This window comes from Carcharhinus amblyrhynchos, chromosome 5 (assembly GCF_965287045.1).
Source record: "Carcharhinus amblyrhynchos chromosome 5, sCarAmb.v2.hapA, whole genome shotgun sequence".
Lineage (NCBI taxonomy): Eukaryota > Metazoa > Chordata > Chondrichthyes > Carcharhiniformes > Carcharhinidae > Carcharhinus > Carcharhinus amblyrhynchos.
The window spans coordinates 121,857,479-121,878,945 of record NC_137328.1 but is presented as its reverse complement, the minus strand read 5'-3'; the positions used below and the strand labels follow the sequence as shown (position 1 = coordinate 121,878,945).

The 21,467-nt window shown below is 45.6% G+C and overlaps 1 protein-coding gene across 3 annotated transcripts in view; it reads left to right on the top strand.

The window, feature by feature from the left end:
• Window positions 1–1,683: 1,683 nt before the first annotated feature.
• hgfac (HGF activator) overlaps window positions 1,684–21,467 on the top strand; it is a 70,537-nt gene continuing 50,753 nt past the window's right edge. For 2 of the 3 annotated variants that reach the window (XR_013886696.1, XM_080189493.1), the window contains exons 1-3: window positions 1,684–1,842; window positions 7,543–7,639; window positions 18,081–18,177. Coding sequence is in view for 2 of the 3 variants with exons in the window: in XM_080189493.1 (XP_080045619.1) it covers window positions 1,780–1,842; window positions 7,543–7,639; window positions 18,081–18,177 (257 nt within the window). In the remaining variant the exon portion in view is untranslated. The remainder of the gene's footprint in view (window positions 1,843–7,542; window positions 7,640–18,080; window positions 18,178–21,467) is intronic. The other variant, XM_080189494.1, reaches the window with a different exon arrangement.

Sequence of the window (21,467 nt, the reverse complement as noted above, 5' to 3'; positions counted from 1 at the left end):
GACAACATCCCACCCTATTCCTGTAACCCCACATATTTACTCTGCTAATCGCCCTGACACTATGGTCAATTTAACATCACCAATCTACCTAACCAGCACATCTTTGGACTGTGGGAGGAAACCCACGCAGACACAGTGAGAATGTGCACACTCCACACAGATAGTGACCCGAGCCAGGAATCGAACATAGGTCCCTGGTGTTGTGAGGCAGCAGTGCTAACCACTGTGCCGTCCAGCATGTACTGACAGGTTAGCAGGTAACTCATCACCACCTTCTTAAGGGATGGACAATGAGTACTGGCCCAGCCAGCAACATCCACATCCTGTGTTTGAATATATTAAAAATAACTTCTCATCACCAACCATCTAACCAGGCCAGAGGCAAAGCCTAGAAGCGTCATTATGCATACGGTTCATAAAGAAAAGCAGTAATGAGTTCAAGAACTGAGTGGCCCTGGTGGAACCCAAACTGGGCATCACTGAGCAGGTTATTGTTGAGTAAGTGCCAATTGGTTGCACCCCTTCCATCTCTTTACTGATGATCAAGTGTAGACTGATGGGGCGGTAATTGGTCAGGTTGGATTTAACCTTCCTGGGCCATATTGCTGGGTAGATGCCCGTGTTCTGGCTGTACTGGAACAGACTGGCTAGGGGCACAGCAAGTTCTGGAGCACAAGTCTTCAGTATTATGACTAGGATGTTTTCAGCGCCTGTAGCTTTTGCAGTATCCGGTGCCGTCAGCCATTTCTTGATCTTATGTGGAGTGAATTGAATTGGCTGAAGACATTGGTGATGCTGGGGACTGCCGGAGGAGACCAAGACGGATCATCCATTCAGCACCTGTCTCTGAAGATGGCTACAAATGCTTCAGGCTTGTCTTTCGGACTCTGCTGTATATGTGAAATAGATCTGCAATGATGATGTACGGAAATGTGAAGAGGAATAAGGTAATGACATTAATTCATCTCACCTCCATCAACCATTAATATAATATTACCTATTGCTCACACAGCAATACCCACAGCTCACCCATCTTGAGAATTTGCTGAATACATGAAGTGGAAAAACTTTACAGTGTTATAGGGGATGAGCAGGGAGTGTGGAATGAATTGGGAAACTTTTTCAAGGGGCTGGCAAAAACAAAAGGATGAGTAGCCTCCTGCTATTATTGTATCATCAGATAATTGACGGTCTTGTAGTTTAGAAAGCCTAGACTGCTTTAGAAACATAGAAACATAGAAGGTAGGAGCAGGAGGAGGCCATTTGGTCCTTTGATCCTGGTCCACCATTCATTACAATCATGGCTGATCGTCCAACTCAATAGCGTAATCCTGCTTTAATTCCATGCTTGGTCACCTATTCATTTGTTTGGCAAATCATTCAATTGATAACACTCTGTGAAGTGTGATCTTCTGAATCAAATTTATAAACATGATTTGTTGCTGTTAATGTGTCACCAGCAAACCACTGAGTTTCTAGAAGCTTCTTCCCCTGTTGATTCAGGTGTTTACTGAAGAGGCCAGTACGATATTTTTGATGTTGAAACTTTGCCAGTAGTTGCAGCTGGTTTGGTAACAGTTGAGTTAATGATCAATGAGGAAAATGTCAGCACTGCTTGCCCGACTCCCCCACTGTGAGATCTGTGATCGCAACTGGATCCAATCATTTCCAATAAACCACCTGACCCCTCAGTGATCAGAAATCGAGTTGGCACAGTCTGAATCTGTCTGGGTGTCGGAGTCAGAGAAATCAGCAAGATTCAAAGGTGTCCAGGAAGCCATGCTTACACAACAATCAGTGATTGTCTTTTGGTGTTATGTTGCTGGTGGACTGGTGGGACACGTACGTAAATATTTACTTCTCAGTATAGTGTCAATGGAACAATCTTTACTTCCTCGATTGACTGTACCTTAGAAAAGTCTCGCATGGGTATGGCGCCCTTCACAGCACCTTCCAAAGTGCTTTACGGCCAATGAAGCACTTTCCCAAAGTCAGGTACGCCTTGTATTGTTGGATAAATGGCAGCCAATTTCCACAGACTTGATTATCTGTTGTCTGAGCTTACATTGTTTACAGACTAAAGAACATTGGGGAGAATTCATTTACTCCTTTATCAATCCTGCTGTGGGACCTTTGACATCAACCTCAGTGAGCCGATGTCACATCCAAAAGATGTTGTTTGTGGCTTGATGTAAGATTGGGAAATAATAGACCCTATTTGGAATATTGTGAGCAGCTTTGGGTCCCATACCTAAGGAAGGATGTGCTGGCCATGGTGGGGGCCCAGAGGAGGTTCACAAGAATGATGCCAGGTTTGTCCTATGAGGAGCGGTTGAAGATTTTGGGTCTGTATTCGATGGAGTTTAGAAGGATGATGAGGAATCTAATTGAAACTTACAGAATACTGAGAGGCCTAGATAAGAGTGGATGTGGAGAGGAGGTTTCCACTAGTGGGAGAGATTAGAACTCAAGGGCACAACTTCAGGCTAAAGGGACGCTCCTTTAAAACTGAGATGAGGAGGAATTTCTTCAGCCAGAGAGTGGTGAATCTGTGGAATTCATTGCCACAGAAGGCTGTGGAGACCAGGTCATTGAGTCTCTTTAAGACAGAAGTAGATAGATTCTTGATCAATAAGGGGATCGGGGCTATGGGGAAAAGGCAGGAGAATGGGGTTGAGAATCATATCTGACCCATTCAGAGTTGAGGAGGAACCTCTTCATTCAAACGGTGGTGAATCTCTGAAATTCTCTGCCCGTTGAAGTGGTGGAGGCTACCTCGCTAAATATATTTAAGTCACGGGTAGATAGGTTTCTGATAGACAGGGGAATTAAGGGTTATGGGGAGAGAGCAGGAAAGTGGAACTGATCCACTTCAGATCAGCCATGATCTTATTGAATGGCGGGGCAGGCTCGAAGGGCTAGATGGCCTACTCCTGCTCCTACTTCTTATGTTCTTATGTTCTTAGACCTGATGGGCCGAATGGCTTAATTCTGTTGCTATATCTTATGAAGTTACGAACTTACGATGCTGAAAACTCATATGGTTCATGAATATCCTGTAGAGAAAGAAATCTGCCATCCTTAAATGGCCTGCCCGTACAATTGACTGCAAAGACCACAGTAATGTGGTGATCCTAAACTGTTCTCTGATATGGCTGAGCAAGGCAATCAGTTCAGAGGCAGCTTTGGATGGGCAACAATTAAAATGAAATGGCCTAACTTCAGGACTGGGATTAATACAGTAGGTGAGATAAGGAAATACGTTTTCACACCAGAGTGGAATCCATGAAGATGCATGTGGAATCTGTGACAATCCTTCACCGGTGTACATACTTGGTGATGTCCCTCAGAACTGAGAGCATTTTTCAAAGTGGAAAGTAGGCTGCCGTTGAGATTTGAGTGGTATATGAGCTTGTACACTTTGGATGGCTGGTGAAGATTTATCAAGAACAGAAACAGAAAGATTGGGAAGGGTATAAATTTGTAGCTCTGTGGTGATAGGAGGAATAGACACCAGTGGAGGCAGGTTTGAATGATTTTATGTAGATTTTAAAGATAAAGTTTTTTTGTGTTTGGAGCGTGAGGAGTAGTCACTGGCGAGACCCACATCTCTAGTAGGATAGCATGGTGGCACAATGGTTAGCACTGCTACTACGCAGTGCCAGGCACCCGGGTTCGATTCCTGACTGGGTCATTGTGTGGAGTTTGCGCATTCTCCCCATGTCTGCATGGGTTTCCTTCGGGTACTCCGGTTTCCTCCCACAGTCTGAAAGATGGTTAGGGGTATCGGCCGTGCTAAATTCTCCCTCAGTGTGCCCGAACAGGCGCTGGAGTGTGTTGACTAGGGGATTTTCACAGTAACTTCATTGTAGTGTTAATGTAAGTCTACTTGTGATATTAATATTTAAACTGAATTAAGGGCCACTTAAGGGCATTTTCCTGCCCCCATTATTATTTATTGCCCATTCCCAAATGAGAAGATGGTGGAAGGCTGTCCCCTTTAATTGTCTGTGGAAAGGGTATCAGTCATATCTGGAATGGTGTCGAGATTTTTGAGTGTGTTGGAGCTGCACTCATGATCTCTATGACTCTGTGCCACATCCTGGCATGGAGTCATAGAGATTTACAGCATGGAAACAGGCCTTTCTTCCCAACTTGTCCATGCCATTTTTTTGTTTAACCACTAAGCTAATCCCAATTGCCCACGTTTAGCCCATATCCCTCTATACCCACCTTACCCATGTAACTGTCTAAGTGCTTTTTAAAAGGCAAAATTGTACCCACCTCTATTACTGCTTCTGCAAGTGGGGAGTATTCCATCACACTGTGCCTTGTAGAGGATGAATTTGGGTCAGAAGTTGTTTTCCAGCAGCAGAATCTGTGACTGAGTGGTCCTCTGTAAGATTTCCTCTCCTTCCAGCACCGGACAAAAAACATAGGAACTTAGGAGTTAGCAGCAGAGGGAGACAAATTCAGTCCTTTGAGTCTACTCCGCCATTCATTCAGATCATAGGTGATCTCTCCCTGCACTCAAATCCACCTCCCCACCTGTTCCCTATAAACCTTTGTCCCTTTTTTCAATGAGAAATATATCTTTCTCCCTCTTGAATCCATTCAACAATCCAGACTCCACTGTGCTATGGGGCAACGAGTTCCAGAAATTCACAACCCTCTCTGGAAGCAGCTAGAAAGGGTGCTCAAAACACACGCTGCTCCAAACAGTCCTGACTGAATAACTCTGGAACTTTGAACTGCTTTGATTAACAGTTCCAGAGCAGATTAATAGTTCATTGTTGATACAATTAGTTTGCTCTCTATTAGGCCTCAAGTGCTTTCTCTTTTCTCCACAGTGTTCAGTCTGGCCTCATTTTTTAAAACTGTCATTTCTTTTTAAATCTCTGGCCTTGCCGAGAAGCCTAAATGCTTTGAAGTTCTTTGTTAACATTCTATTTACTGCTCCAGTGCCTTTAACTAACCTCCTGATTGACAGGTCCAGGTTATTTCACAACAGGCAGCAGCTTTGTTTGTTTTTATTTCTCTTCTTCATTGATTCCTCTTTTCTAATCATAGTGTTTTGTTAAATAGGCTTTCTCTTTGATCTCAAGTTTCAACTGGTGTCAGCAGCTACTTGTTCTGTCTGCAGTTTATTTTTAAACAGACTTGTTCTTTGTTCTAAAAACTTTGGTTGAATTTATTTTCATAGTGTGTCTTCAACCTCCAGCCAGCACTGCCATAGAAGAGGCTGGCACCACTCCCCCGCCAACTTGGCAGTGTCACATTGATACTCTGGCACTGACACCACAGCAGTGTTACATTGATACTCTGGCACTGACACCCTGGCAGTGTCACATTGATACTCTGGCACTGACACCCTGGCACTGTCACATTGATACTCTGGCACTGACACCCTGGCAGTGTCACATTGATACTCTGGCACTGACACCCTGGCAGTGTCACATTGATACTCTGGCACTGACACCCTGGCAGTGTCACATTGATACTCTGGCACTGACACCCTGGCAGTGTCACATTGATACTCTGGCACTGACACCCTGGCAGTGTCACATTGATACTCTGGCACTGACACCCTGGCACTGTCACATTGATACTCTGGCACTGACACCCTGGCACTGTCACATTGATACTCTGGCACTGACACCCTGGCAGTGTCACATTGATACTCTGGCACTGACACCCTGGCACTGACACCCTGGCAGTGTCACATTGCTACTCTGGCACTGACACCCTGGCAGTGTCACATCGATACTCTGACACTGACACCCTGGCACTGTCACATTGATACTCTGGCACTGACACCCTGGCACTGTCACATTGATACTCTGGCACTGACACCCTGGCACTGACACATTGCTACTTTGGCACTGACACCCTGGCAGTGTCACATTGCTACTTTGGCACTGACACCCTGGCACTGACACCCTGGCAGTGTCACATCGATACTCTGGCACTGAGACCCTGGCACTGACACATTGCTACTTTGGCACTGACACCCTGGCAGTGTCACATTGATACTCTGGCACTGACACCCTGGCACTGTCACATTGCTACTCTGGCACTGACACCCTGGCAGTGTCACATCGATACTCTGACACTGACACCCTGGCACTGTCACATTGATACTCTGGCACTGACACCCTGGCACTGACACATTGCTACTTTGGCACTGACACCCTGGCAGTGTCACATTGCTACTTTGGCACTGACACCCTGGCACTGACACCCTGGCAGTGTCACATCGATACTCTGGCACTGAGACCCTGGCACTGACACATTGCTACTTTGGCACTGACACCCTGGCACTGTCACATTGATACTCTGGCACTGACACCCTGGCACTGTCACATTGATACTCTGGCACTGACACCCTGGCACTGTCACATTGATACTCTGGCACTGACACCCTGGCAGTGTCACATCGATACTCTGGCACTGAGACCCTGGCACTGACACATTGCTACTTTGGCACTGACACCCTGGCACTGTCACATTGATACTCTGGCACTGACACCCTGGCACTGTCACATTGATACTCTGGCACTGACACCCTGGCAGTGTCACATCGATACTCTGGCACTGAGACCCTGGCACTGACACATTGCTACTTTGGCACTGACACCCTGGCACTGTCACATTGATACTCTGGCACTGACACCCTGGCAGTGTCACATCGATACTCTGGCACTGAGACCCTGGCACTGACACCCTGGCAGTATCACATTGATACCCTAGCACTGACACCCTGGCAGTGTCACTGTGACATCCTGGCAGTGACACTACATGGCCAGGGTCTCACTTCCTGGATGTTACTGTCAGGAAGGCAGGGGGCATTGCCAGAGTGGCACTGTCAAGGGGTAGGGCCTGAAAGGTTGGGACTTAAAGGGGATCTTGAGGGGTAGATAGCAGGTCTTTGGTAACCCCATAACTGCGTGTCTCTCTTGTGGGGAGGGGGTGGCGGGGATGAAGCCTCTGGCTTGAAGGAGGTCAGGTCACCCTCAGACCTGCATAGTGTTGCGGGGGAGGGGGATGGGTGGTGGTGACCCGTACATTTAATGGTGGGGGGCAGGGTGCCCCTCTGTGATAACAGTTTGGGGGGGGGTCCTCCCTTGGTGTGTTGGGGGGAGGGGGTTGCCATTTCTGTGGCTCGGGGTGGGGGGAGATGTCCTTTAAAGATGGTGTCCCGATCTCTGTGGAGATGGGTTCCCCATTGAGGATTTCTTTTCCCAATGAAAGGTGATTGAATTCCAGCTGCTTAGCACTGCCATCCAGGGGGATCAATCCGGTTTTACCAGTAGTGCCGGTACGTAATTTGTTTTCTGGAGAATCGCGACCCGTGTCTCCTGGAAACAGCCTGGGTGGGGATCCGCCACCTGCACCCCCACCCCCGCTGCTCCTCAGCCCCCGCCTTTCCTGCCCAGCACTGGGACAACTGTTACCACCATTCAATTCTGCCCAATAAAACCATCGTAGAGGAAGTGACAGGAAGAGCATGGCAGGTAACGCTTTCTGTATTTAAATTCACAGTTTCCCTCGCAATCGCAATCAGCCTTCAAGTCAGGGGTTCCCAGAGATGGGTATGAGCATCGAGAACCACCTCATCCCCTCCAACATCCACACAGAGGTAACAGACTGGGTGCTGCTTTTCTGAATTATAATCCTATACTGATTGTCAACATTATCTCCATCTATGGGGTGTGCGTGCTTTGAGGGGGGTGGTGGTTGCGGTTGGGTGTTATCATTCATTTCTAGAGGGCTAGAGTACAAGAGCAGGGATGTACTGCTGGGGCTGCATAAAGCTCTGGTCAGACACCATTTGGAGTATTGTGAGCAGTTTTGGGAAGGATGTGCTGGGCTTGGAAAGGATCCAGAGGAGGTTCATGAGAATGATCCCTGGAATGAGGAGCTTGTCGTATGAGGAGTGGTTGAGGACTTTGGGTCTATACTTGATGGAGTTTAGAAGGATGAGGGGGGATCTAATTGAAACTTACAGGATACTGAGTGAACATGGAGAGGATGTTTCCAAAAGTGGGAGAGCCTAGAAGTCAAAGGCACAATCTCAGAGTGAAGGGACACTCCTTTATAACAATGAGGAGGAATTTCTTTTGCCAGAAGGTGGTGAAACAGTGGAGCTCATTGCCACAGAGGGCTGTGGAGCCCAGGTCATTGAGTGTCTTTAAGATAGAGATAGATAGGTTCTTGACTAATAAGGAGATCAAGGGTTATTGGGAGAAGGCAGGGGAATGGGGATGAGAATCATATCAGCCATGATTAAATGGCGGAGCAGACTTGATGTGCCAATGGCCCAATTCTGCTCTTTATCTTATATTATGGGTGACCTATTGGTCGGCTGGAGGAGTGGCGGTTGGACATTGCTTTGCAAGTGTTGATTTGCACAGAGCTTTGGTCAAAGCCACCCTGAGGAATTGTGTTCAGTGCTGGGCAGCTCAGTGAAGAAATATTAACCTTAGAGCAGAATCCCTGTGTCCCTATGCAGGTCCAACAAACAACAAGCAACTAGGAAGGTGATGGTACGTGTTGCTGCAGTTGTATAGATCCCACATAGAGTCATAGAATCGTAGAGGTTTATAGCATGGGAACAGGCCCTTTGGCCCAACTTGTCCATGCTGCCCTTTTTTAACCACTAAGCTAGTCCCACTTGCCTGCGTTTGGCCCACATCCTTCTATACCTTTCTTACCCATGCAACTGTCTAAATCCACATCCCTGGTGAGACAACAAGTGGGATATTGTGTACAGTTCTGGTCACCTTAGCAAAGGAAGGATTGCCATAGAGGGAGTGCTACGGAGGTTCTCCAGACTGACTCCTGGGTTGGAGGGATGGACCTATGAAAGAGACTGAGGAGACTGGGCATGTATTCATTAGAGTTTAGAAGAATGAGAGGTGATCTCATTGAAACATACAAAATTCTTACAGGATGTGACAGGGGTAGACACAGAAGGATGTCTCCCCTGGCTAGGGGTGGAGTGGGGGCGGGGGAAGAGTCTAGAACTAGGGAACACAGTCTCAGAATAAGGGGCATTTAGGACTGAGATGAGGAGGAATTTCTTGTCACAGAGGGTGGCCTGTCTTTGGAATTCTCTCAGGTTTGTCAAACATGATTTCCTTTTCATTGATCCATGTTGACTCTGACCAATTCTACCATTATTTTCCAAGTGCCCAGTTATCATCTCCTTTAGAATAGATTCTAGCATTTTCCCTTCTGCTGATGTCAGGCTAACACATTTGTGATTCCTTGTTTTCTCTCTCCCTCTTCTCCCACCTCGAGTGGGGTTATGTTTGCTACCTTTCAATCTGCAGGCACTGTCCTGGAATCAATAGAATTTTGAAAGATGACCGCAAATGCATCCACTGCCTCTGTAGCCACCTCTTTGAACACTGGGTTGTAGATCATCCAGTCAAGGGCGTGTATCAGCTTTTAGCCCAATGAATTTCTCCAGCACTACTTTTTTTAACAACACTTATTTCTTTCAGGTCCTCAATCTCACTAGTTCCTTGGCTCCTCAATATTTTGGAGGTTTGCTTTTGTCTGCCTCCATGAAGACAGACACAAAGGGTAGGATTTTCTGGCTGCACTTGTCCCAAAACTGGAAAATCCCACCCAAGATCAATTCACCATTCCCGTTAAGGGCAGGACAGGAAAATTCCCCCAAAGCATTTATTTTGTTTCTCTGCCATTTTCTTATTCCTCAATTTTAAATTCTCCTGTCTCTGTAAAGGGCCCACATTTGTCTTTACTGACTTTCCCTTGTACATACCCCTAAAACTTTTACAGTCTGTTTCTATCTTTCTCACTACTTCACATGTTCTAATTTCTCTCTCTGCCTTTATCAATTACTTGGTTTACCTTTGCTGTATTTCAAAATCCTACTAACCCCCAGGCTTTATTGCACTTTTTAGCAATTTTATAAGCCTTTTCCTTTGATCTAATACAATCTTTAGCTTTGCTTGTGCACCATGGTTGGATCTCTTTTCCTGTTGAACTTTTGTGCCTTAAAGGAATGTAGCTTAGTTGCAAACATGTTCTTTAAATGTTAGCCATTACCTGTTTACAATCATGCCTCTTAATTCAGCTCCACAACTTATCTCTGCCAAGCTGCCCCTCAAAGTTTCAGAGTTTCCTTTGTTTACATTTAAGATCCAAGTTTTGAATTGAATTGTATCACTTTCAAACTTAATGGAAAATTCTATCATATTATGGTCACTCTTACCTAACGGCTCCGATACTACGAGATTACTAATTGGCTCTTTCTCATTGCGTAATACTAGATCTAAAATAACCTGTTTTCTAGTTGGTTGCTCAGCATCCGGGGGTGGGGCATGGTGGCACAGTGATTAGCAATGCTGCCTCACAGCGCCATGGACCCGGGTTCACGGCCTGTGTGGAGTTTGCGTATTCTCCCCGTGTCTGCATGGGTTTCCTCCGGGTGCCTGGGTGGGATTGTTGTCAATGCAGACTTGTTGAGCCAAAAAACCTTCTTCCGCACTGCAGCGAGTCTATGGAGTATCATTAATTCTATCTGATTGTTTTCACAATCTCTATCCCTAACAGCTGATGCTTTCATTTATTTGTTACACGTCTTTCCTTCCTGCCACTGTTAGTTTATCGTATCTTCCCTCTCCGCCCACTATTTAGTTTGAAGGCCTTTTTACTCCCCTAGTTATACTAGTAATCTAATCAAAGTATTGAAAATGATTAAAGCAGTTGATGGGATAGATAAAGAGAATATAAGCGATCTGTTGGGTAAGTTTGGATGAAGGAGGCACCATCTTAACATTAAGCCATAGAGTCATAGAGGTTTATAGCATGGAAACTGGCCCTTCGGCCCAACTTGCCCATGCCACCCTCTCTCTTAAACCCCAAAGCTAATCCTAATTGCCTGCATTTGGCCCATATCCCTCCAAACCTATCTTACTAATGCAACTGTCTAAATGCTTTTTAAAAGACAAAATTGTACCCGCCTCTACTACTACTTCTGGCAGCTTGTTCCAGACATTCACCACCCTCTGTGTGAAACAATTGTCTCTCTGGACACTTTCGTATCTCTCCCCTCTCACCTTAAACCTATGTCCTCTAGTTTTAGACTCGCCTATCTTTGGGAAAAGATATTGACTATCTACCTGATGTATGCCCATCATTATTTTATAGACCTCTGTAAGATCACCCCTTAGCCTTCTACGCTCCAGTGAAAAAAGTCCCAGTCTATCCAGCCTCTCTTTATAACTCAAACCATCAAGTCCCGGTAGCCTAGTAAATCTTTTCTGCACTCTTTCTAGTTTAATAATATCCTTTTTATAATAGTTTGACCAGAACTGTACACAGTAGTCCAAGTGTGACCTCACCAATGTCTCGTACAACTTCAACAAGACATTCCAACTCCTGTATTCAATGTTCTGACCAATGAAACCAAGCATGCTGAATGCCTTCTTCACCACTTTATACACCTGTGACTCCACTTTTAAGGAGCTATGAACCTGTATCCCTAGATCTCTTTGTTCTGTAACTCTCTCCAATGCCCTACCAATAACTGAGTAAGTCCTGCCCTGGTTCCGTCTACCAAAATGCATCACCTCACATTTATCTAAATTAAACTCCATCTGCCATTCGTCAGCCCACTGGCCCAATTGATCAAGATCCCATTGCAATCTGAGATAACTTTCTTAACTCTCCACTATGCCACCAATCTTGGTGTCATCTGCAAACTTACTAACCATACCTCCTATATTCTCATCCAAATAAATAATGTAAATGAAAAATACCATTGGATCCAGCACTAATCCCTGATGCACACTACTGGTCACAGGCCTCCAGATTGAAAAACAACCCTCTGCAACCACCCGCTGGCTTCTGTCAAGAAGCCAATTTTGTATCCATTTGGCAACATCACCCTGCATCCCGTGAGATTTAACCTTATGCATCAACCTACCATGCGGTGTCTTATCAAAGGCCTTGTTAAAGTCCATGTAGACAACATCAACTACACTGCCCTCATCTACCTTCTTGGTTACCCCTTCAAACTCAATCAAATTTGTGAGACATGATTTTCCACTCACAAACCCATGCTGACTGTCCCTAATCAGTCCTTGCCTCTCTAAATGCCTGCAGATCCTATCTCTCAAAATATCTTCCAACAACTTACCCACCACAGATGTAGACATATTGGCCTGTAGTTCCCAGGCTTTTCCCTACAGCCCTTTTTAAACTAAGGCATAACATTTGCCATCCTCCAATCTTTAAGCATCTTCCCTCTGTCTATCAATGATTCAAATATCTCTGCTAGGAGACCCATAATTTCCTCCCTAGCCTCCTACGATGTCCTGGGATACATTTCATCAGGTCCCGGGGATTTATCTACCTTGATGCGCTTTAAGATTTCTGGCATCTCCTTCTCTGTAATATGTACACTCCTCAAGACATCGCTGTTTATTCCTCCAAGTTTTCTAACATCTATGCTTTTCTTAGTGGTAAATACTGATGAGAAATATTCATTTAGGGTCTCATCCATCTATTGTGAATCTGCACGTAGATGATCTTGTTGATCCTTGAGAGGCTCTGCTCTCTCCCTTGTTACTCTTTTGCCCTTTACTTATTTGTAGAAGCTCTTTGGATTCACTTTTGCCTTATCTGCCAAAACAATTTTGTGTCCCCTTTTTGCCCTCTTGATTTCTCTCTTAACTCTACTCCTATACCCCCTATACTCTTCAAGGGATTCACTTGATCCCAGCTATCTATGTATGTCATATGCCTCTTTCTTCTTCTTGATCAGGGCCTCAATATCTTGAGTCATCCAGGGTTCTCTACTTCTACCAGCCTTGCCCTTCACCCTAAGAGGAATGTGTTTACCCTGAACTCTGGTTAACACACTTTTGAAAGCCTCCCATTTACCAGATGTCCCTTTGCCTTCCCATGGACTCCCCCAATTAACTCTTGAAAGTTCCTCCCTAATACCATCAAAATTGGCCTTGCCCCAATTTAGAATTTTAACTTTTGGGCCAAATCTATCATTAAGAACATAAGAACATAAGAAATAGGAGCAGGAGTAGGCCATCTAGCTCCTCGAGCCTGCCCCGCCATTCAATAAGATCATGGCTGATCTGTCGTGGCTCAGTTCCATATTCCCGCCCTCTCCCCATAACCCTTAATCCCCTTGCCTATCAAAAACCTATCTACCCGCGTCTTAAAAATATTTAGCGAGGCAGCCTCCACCACTTCAACGGGCAGAGAATTCCAGAGATTCACCACCCTTTGAGTGGAGAAGTTCCTCCTCAACTCCATTCTAAACCGCCCCCCCCCTTTATCTTGAGACTGTGCCCTCTAGTCCTACTGTCCTTTCTGAGCAGGAAGAGCCTCTCCACCTCTATCCTATCCATCCCATTCATCATCTTATACATCTCAATGAGATCTCCCCTCATTCTTCTAAACTCTAACGAGTACAAGCCTAGTTTATTCAGCCTCTCCTCATAGCTCAACCCCCTCAACTCCGGTATCAGCCTAGTAAACCTCCTCTGCACTCCCTCCAAGGCCAAAATATCCTTGCGTAAGTGCCGCAACCAAAACTGCACACAGTACTCCAGCTGCGGCCTCACCAGTGCCCTCTCCATAGCTATCTTAAAACTAATAGAATTATGGTTGTTGGTCCCAAAGTGATCCCTCACTAACACTTCTGTCGCCTGCCTTTCCTTATTTCCCAAGAGGAAATCAAGTTTTATCCCCTGTCTAGTCAGGCCATCCACATATTGCATGAGAAATTCCTCCTGAATCAACGCAACAAGTTTCTCTCCATCCAACCCTCTAATACTATGGCTGTCCCAATGTTGGTAAATTTAAAATACCCTACTATTACCATCCTTGAGCTATCTGTAATCTCCTTACATATTTGCTCCTCAATTTCCCGTTGACTATTTGGAGGCCTATAGTACAACCCTATCAAAGTGATATCCCCCATTTCTCAGTTCTACCCATATAGACTCAGTGACTGATCCCTCGGATATATCCCCTCTCAGTATTGCTGCAATGCTTTCCCTGATCAAAAGTGCAACTCCCCCTCCTCTCTCACCTCCAGTTCTATCTTTCCTATAGCATCTGTATCCTGCAACATTGAGCTGCCAGTCTTCTCCTTCCCTTAGCCATGTTTCAGTAATTGCTATAATATCCCAGTCCCGTGTATCCATCCATGCCCTGACGTCATCTGCCTTGCCCATCAGGTCTCTTGCCTTGAAATAAATGCAGTTTAATGCTTAAATGCAGGATTGGAGAATAACTAATGTTGTACCTTTGTTTAAGAAGGGAGCAAGAATAATCCAGGTAATTACAGGCCGATGAGCCTTATATCAGTGGTAGGGAAATTATTGGAGAGGATTCTTCAAGACAAGATTTATTCCCATTTGGAAGTAAGTGGACGTATTAGTGAGGGGCAACATGGTTTTGTGAAGGGGAGGTCGTGTCTCACAAATTTGAGCTTTTCAAGGAAGTGACGAAGATGATTGATGAGGGTAAGACAGTGGATGTTGTCTACATGGACTTCAGTAGGGCCTTTGACAAGGTCCCTCATGGCAGACTGGTGTAGAAGGTGAAGTCGCATGGGATCAGAAGTGAGCTGGCTACGTGGATACAAAACTGGCTCGGTCAAAGAAGACAGAGGGTAGCAGTGGTTTCTGAATGGAGGGCTGTGACAGGTGGCATTCCTCAGGGACTAGTGCTGGGACCTTTGCTGTTTGTAATATATATATATAAATGATTTGGAGGAGAATGTAATTGGTTTGATTAGTAAGTTTGCGGATGACAGAAAGGTTGGTGGATTTGCTGGTAGCGATGAGGACCATCAGCGGATACAGCAGGATATAGATCAGTTGGAGACTTGGGCGGAGAGATGGCAGATGGAGTTGAATCCAGACAAATGTGGGGTAATGCATTATGGAAGATCTAATAGATAGGAAATATACAGTAAATGGTAGAATCCTTAAGGGTATTGATAGGTAAGGAGATAGGCAAAGGGTGTACAGGTACACAGGTCACTGGAAGTGGTAATGCAGGTGGAGAAGGTAGTCAAGAAGGCATACGGCATGCTCGCCTTCATCGGCTGGGGAATTGTGTTTAAAAAATTGGCAAGTCATGTTGCAGCTTTATAGAACTTTAGTTAGGCTGCACTTAGAATATAGTGATCAATTCTGGCCCTCCACTACCAGAAGGATGTGGAGGCTTTGGAGAGGATACAGAAAAGATTTACCTCACTCGTGCCTGCTATGGAGGGTATTAGCTATGAGCGGAGGCTGGAGAAACTTGGTTTGTTCTTACTGGAGTGATGGAGGTTGAGGGAGACCTGATAGAAGTCTACAGGATTGAGAGGCATGGACAGAGTGGATAGTCAGAAGCTTTTTCCCAGGGGGGAAGAGTCAATTACTAGGGGGCACAGGTTTAAGGTACGGGGGCAAGGTTTAAAGGAGATGTACGAGGCAGAGTTTTTACACAGAGATTAGTGGGTGCCTGGAACTCGTTGCCGGGGGAAGTAGTGGAAGTGGATACAGTAGTGACTTTTAAGGGATATCTTGACAAATACATGAATAGGATGGGAATCGAGGGATATGGTCCCTGGAAGGATAGGAGGTTTTAGTTAAATTGGGCAGCATGGTCGGTGAAGGCTTGAAGGGCTGAAGGGCCTGGTTCTGTGCTGTAATCTTCTTTGTGTTTTATTCTTAATCTGCATTTAACTGGCTGTTCCGGGGTGACCATTCGTCACCCCAGAGGAGGTAGTGGAAATCTGGAGTTCAAGCCTGAGATCGATAGGGTTTTGTCTGGGTAAGTGTAAGAGTTCTGGACATTCTCTCTTCCACCTTCTTCTGTCAGGAAAAAGATGCAAAAGTCTGAGGTCACACACCAATTGACTCAAGAACAGCTTCTTCCCTGCTGCTGTCAAACTTTTGAATGGACTTACTTTACATTAAGTTGATCTTTCTCTGCACCCTAGCTATGACTGTAACACTACATTCTGCACTCTCTCATTTCTTTCTCCATCAATGGTATGCTTTGTCTCTATAGTGCACAAGAAACAATACTTTTCACTGTATTATACATGTGAAAAGTACATATATGTGACAATAATAAATCAAATCAAACCAAAATCAAATCAAAAAATCCACACACTTAATTTCTGAGGTAACCTTGTGTCAGAATGTTCAGTCGGTGCTGAGATAATGTATTGAATTGACACAAAACTTAAACGAATCAGTGAGAGAATGGAAGCTGGAATGTGGGTGTTCAGGTGAATGTGTTGCAGCCTCTCACACTCACACATGGACAACAGGCAGCGCTGGGCTCCCTCTAGTGGTGTTCCTGCTTTCCTCAGTGAGAGGTGGCGGTCTGAGATTACTCAGAGAGTCTCTGTGGCAACATACAATTTTACATGCATGTTGCAGCCTGAAGTTATGAACCATATTGGTTGACACTCCAATGTCCCTTCCATCACATGGCTGGCAAGACCCACCAAAGCCTCTACTTTCTCAGGTGGCTAAGGGGACATTTAGCATGTCCACTATGACTCTCACCGGTTTTTACATGTACACATAGAAAGCATCCTTTGCAGATGTATCACGGCTTGGTATGGCTCCTGCTCTGACCAAGACCACAATAAACTACAAAGTGTTGTGAGCATAGCCCAGTCCATCACGCAAACCAACCTCCCATCCATCGAGCTTGTTTAACTTCCCACTATCCATTCTATGGACCAGTTCATCTAACATCAGGAATAAGGAAAATGCCAGAATCTATTATAACCTGGGTTCAGTTTTGTCTTCAGGTCACTGTCTGTGCGGAATCTACACGTTCTCCCCGGGTGCTTCGGTTTCCTCCCACAGTCCAAAGGTTAGGTGGATTGGCCATACTATGTTTCCCCTTAGCATCAGGGGTATTAGTAGGGTAAATATGTGAGGTTACAGGGTAGGGCCTGGTGGGATTGTTGTCAGTCCAGGCTTGATGGGCTGAATGGCCTCCTGTTGGATGGTAGGAGTTCTATGATGCAAAACATGACGCTGACCAAAGAGCAGCAGAATTAGACAATGTCAGCAGGGATTTATGAAAGGGAAATCATATTTGACAAACCTACTGGAGCTTTCTGAGGATGTAACTCATGGGAGGGAGCCAATGGGTGTGGTGTATTTGGATTATCAGAAAGCTATGAGCAGCCCTGGTGCCACTTCCATTCATCACCATTTCTGTGCCACCTCCCACACCTGTCCCCTTTGCATCCCAAACCCCCACACTGCATATTGGGCAGTAAATGGTACGAGTGTGGAATTTGGGCCAGAGTCAAAGGGCATATGTGAAGTTTGCAGCCCTGCATCTGCTGGGCCAGGTTGTGAAGATTGGCCACATAAAACAGATGAGCTTGGAAGTGCAGAATGTAGTGTTAGAGTCATAGCTAGGGTGTAGAGAAAGATCAACTTAATGTAAGGGAAGTCCAATCAAAAGTCTGGTGGCAGCAGGGAAGAAGCTGTTCTTGAGTCGGTTGGTACGTGACCTCAGACTTTTGTATCTTTTCCTGACAGAAGAAGGTGAAAAAGAGAATGTCCAGGGGGCGTGGGATCCTTAATTATGCTGGCTTACTTTCTGAGGCAGGGCGAAGTGTGGACAGAGTCAATGGATGGGAGGCTGGTTTGCTTGATAATATAAACACTGCTATCATGAGAATGTCACATCTTGGGGTAAGAACATCTGAATTTTTAAAAACTAATAATGGGACATGGGTGTCACTGGCTAGGCCAGCATTTACTGCCCATCCCTAACTGCCCTTGAGAAGGTGGTGGTGAGCTGCCTTCTTGAAATGCTGCAGTCCATGTGGTGTAGGTACACCCATCGTGCTGTTAGGGAGGGGGTTCGAGGGTTTTGACCTGGGACAGTGAAGGAACAGTGATATATTTCCAAGTCAGGATGGTGAGTGGTACGGAGGGGAACCTCTACGAGGCCTGAACTCAGTTGGGAGCAATGGACTCTGCAGAGATCAGCACTGTTTTAATTTCTTCATCATATTGATGTTAATTTAACCTCTTCAGTGTTCACCGAGTTTGGGGAGCTGTGTGCGTTTCCTTTCCGGTTTGCTGGCAAGCTACATCGCACGTGTATATGGAACGCTTTTGCAAATAGAAAATGGTAAGTCCGGCTCTACCCACTGACTATTCATCTTCTCCCAGGAACAATAGATGATCTAGGTTAATAACCTGCTGCCCCATTGCCATATGCAGCTTATCTGGGTTCTGGCATGGTGGCACAGTGGTTAGTACTGCTGCCTCATAGCACCAGGGATCCGGGTTCAATTCTGGCCTCGGTGACTGTCTGTGTGGAGTCTGCACATTCTCCCCATCCCTGCGTGGGTTTCCTCTGGGTGCTCCGGTTTCCTTCAAAGATGAGCGGGTTAGGTGCATTGGCCATGCTAAATTGACCCTTAATGACCAAAGGGGGACTAGCTGTGGCGAATGTGTGGAGTCGCAGGAACAGGGAGTCTGGGTGGGATGTTCTTTTGGAGAGTAGATACAGACTGGATGGGTCAAACAGCCTCCTTCTGCACTGTAGGAATTCTACAGCGTGAGTGCAGCCTGCAAGACATTTTATCAACCATTGGCCATGCGTGTTATTGACTCATCCCATGATTTCCATCTGCGTAGCTTTTTTTCTTACTGGTGTGACTAAAGTGATGCACGTGAGAAGGAAGGGAAAGTGAAGTGATGTGTGTGCTGATTGCTCACAACATTGACTGTGAGAGCCGTGCGCTCTCTCTCTGTCCAAATTGTAAATATCTTCATTTTACCACTTGAAAGTGATGATAGTTCTGTTAATATATAAATGATGTAGCACGGTGGTTTACACTGCTGCCTCACAGCGCCAGGGACCCGAGTTCGATTCCTGGCTTGGGTCACTGTCTGTGTGGATTTTGCACATTCTCCCCGTGTCCGTGTGGGTTTCCTCCGGTTTCAAAGAGCAAAGAACAACACAGCACAGGAAACAGGCCCTTCGGCCCAACGAGCCCGCGCCGCCATTTTAACATTGTGAGTTCCCTCTTCCACCCATGACCTTTGTCTATGCTTATGGCACTCCACATTGGAAACCAGATTGAGGGTTTAATTTAGGGACAATTTGTTACTCCAATCAGCCTAAGAGCACATCTTTGGGGTGTGGGAGGAAACCGGAGCACCCGGAGAAAACCCACACTGCAAAGATATGTGGGTTCGGTGGATTGGCCATGATAAACTGACCCTAGTGTCAAGGGGATTAACAGGGTAAATATGTGAGGTTACGGAGATAGGGCCTGGGTGGGAATGTGGTTGGTACAGACTTGATGGGCTGAATGGCCTCCTTCTATAACTTTTATTAAATATTCAGTGTGTATTAGACGTATTTAATCTTATTCATGCGGTACTGGTTAATGAACAAGCCCAATTTCAACCTTGTGGCCACTGAGATGAAGGAGGGCTACTCATGCAACCCACCTATTAGCCTAGGTTACCCATCATTGACCTAAAGTCTGTGCCCAACCAGTGAATGTTGAAAAGCTGTTCAGCCACAGGATGCTTCACAGACCACCTCATCCTCTGATGTTCACCTGTCTATCCAGCAAATGGGAAGTCAATGGATGTCCAACAGGTTTTATCCTCCTCCTAACCCCTGTGACAGGCCAATCTTACCCCAAACTCTGGCAAATTCAGCACTATAGGATGGTTATAATGCTGAAGGAGGCCATTCAGCCATCAAGTCTGTGTTCTCATCGAATCCCATAGTACAGAAGGAGGCCAATTGGTTCATCCAGGCTGCGCCAATCACAATCCCACCCAGACCAAATCCCCATAACCCCATGCATTTATCCTAGCTAGTTCCCCCTAATACTAAGGGGCAATTGAACATGGTCAATCCACCTAACCCACACATCTTTGGACTGTGGGAGGAAACCGGAGCACCTGGAGGAAACCCATGCAGACACAGAGAGAACGTGCAGACTCCACACAGAGACCTGAGGTTGGAATAAAATCTGGGTCCTTGGTGCTGTGAGGCAGCAGTGCTAACCCCTGTGCTGCCCTTTCTTCTGTGAAGGATAAGTCTGAAAGAATCATGCAGATGCAAAACACTAACTGTTTCTCTCTCCACTGATGCTGCCAGACTCAGGGAGTTGATTATGTGCTTTCTGTGCTTCAGTCTGTGAACTCTCTCCACAAGGGGAATTTAGATCATTCGACCAATCCCACCCATTCCCCAGAGCCATGAATTTATTTCTCTTCACAAACTTATCTGATTCCTTCCTGAAAGCACCAGTTGAATTTGCCTCCAGCACCACATCCTCAGCCTGTTCATTCGAGATCCTAACCGCAGGGAAAGTGATGGCCTAGAGGTATTATCGCTAGCCTGTTAATCCAGAAACTCAGCTACTGTTCTGGGGACCTGGGTTCGAATCCCACCACGGCAGATGGTGGAATTTGAATTCAATAAAGGATATTTGGAATTAAGAATGAAACCATTATTAATTGTTGGGAAAAACCCAACTGAATTATTGAATTCAAATTTCACCATCTGCCATGGTGGGATTTGAACCTGGATCTCCAGACCATTACCCTAGGTTTCTGGATTAGTAGTCTAGCAATAATACTACAACACACCTCCACTGTCAGAAAACAATTTGCAGAAGAGATTGTAGCTGGAGTAGGCCATACCATCCACACAAAGTAGCTCCACTATTGGTTGAGGTCTTGGCTAATCTTCCATCTAAACTTCACTATTGCCATCCTATAGCCAGTGCTCAGAATCGAGCAATCTCAATCTTAAATATACTCAAACGACTGAGGAAGAGAATTTCAAAGATTCACAAACCTCTGTGAAGAAATTTCTCCTAATCTTAATCCTAAATGATTGACCCCCTAATCTGAGACTCTGTCAAGTCCCATTCTCCAGCCCGGGGAATCCCAGCCTCTTAACATCCACTCTGTCAAACTCTCCCAGAAGTTTATACATCTCAATGAAATTGCCTCTCATTTTTATACCTTAAACATTGACTCCCACCATCACAGATGCACAGCAGGAGCATTGTGTACCATCTGCAAGATGCACTGCAGCAACTTGGCAGGCATCTATTGATAGTGCTTTCCAAACCGTTAACCAGTTTCTCAAAGGCAATTAGGAATGGGCAATAAATGCTGGCACAGCCAGCGATGCCCATATCCTGTGAACAAATAGTTATTAAAAATTCCCTTGAGAAAGTGGTGGTGAGCTGCCATCTTGAACTGTCATCATCCATGAGGTGTAGATACATCCACAATGCTGTTAGAGTGGTGGTGGGGGTGGGGGGGGTGAGCAGTTCCTGGATTTTGATTCAGTTACAGTGAAGGAATGGCGATATGTTTCCAAGTCGGGATGGTGAGTGACTTGGAGAGGAACTTGCAACTAGCGGCATTCCCATG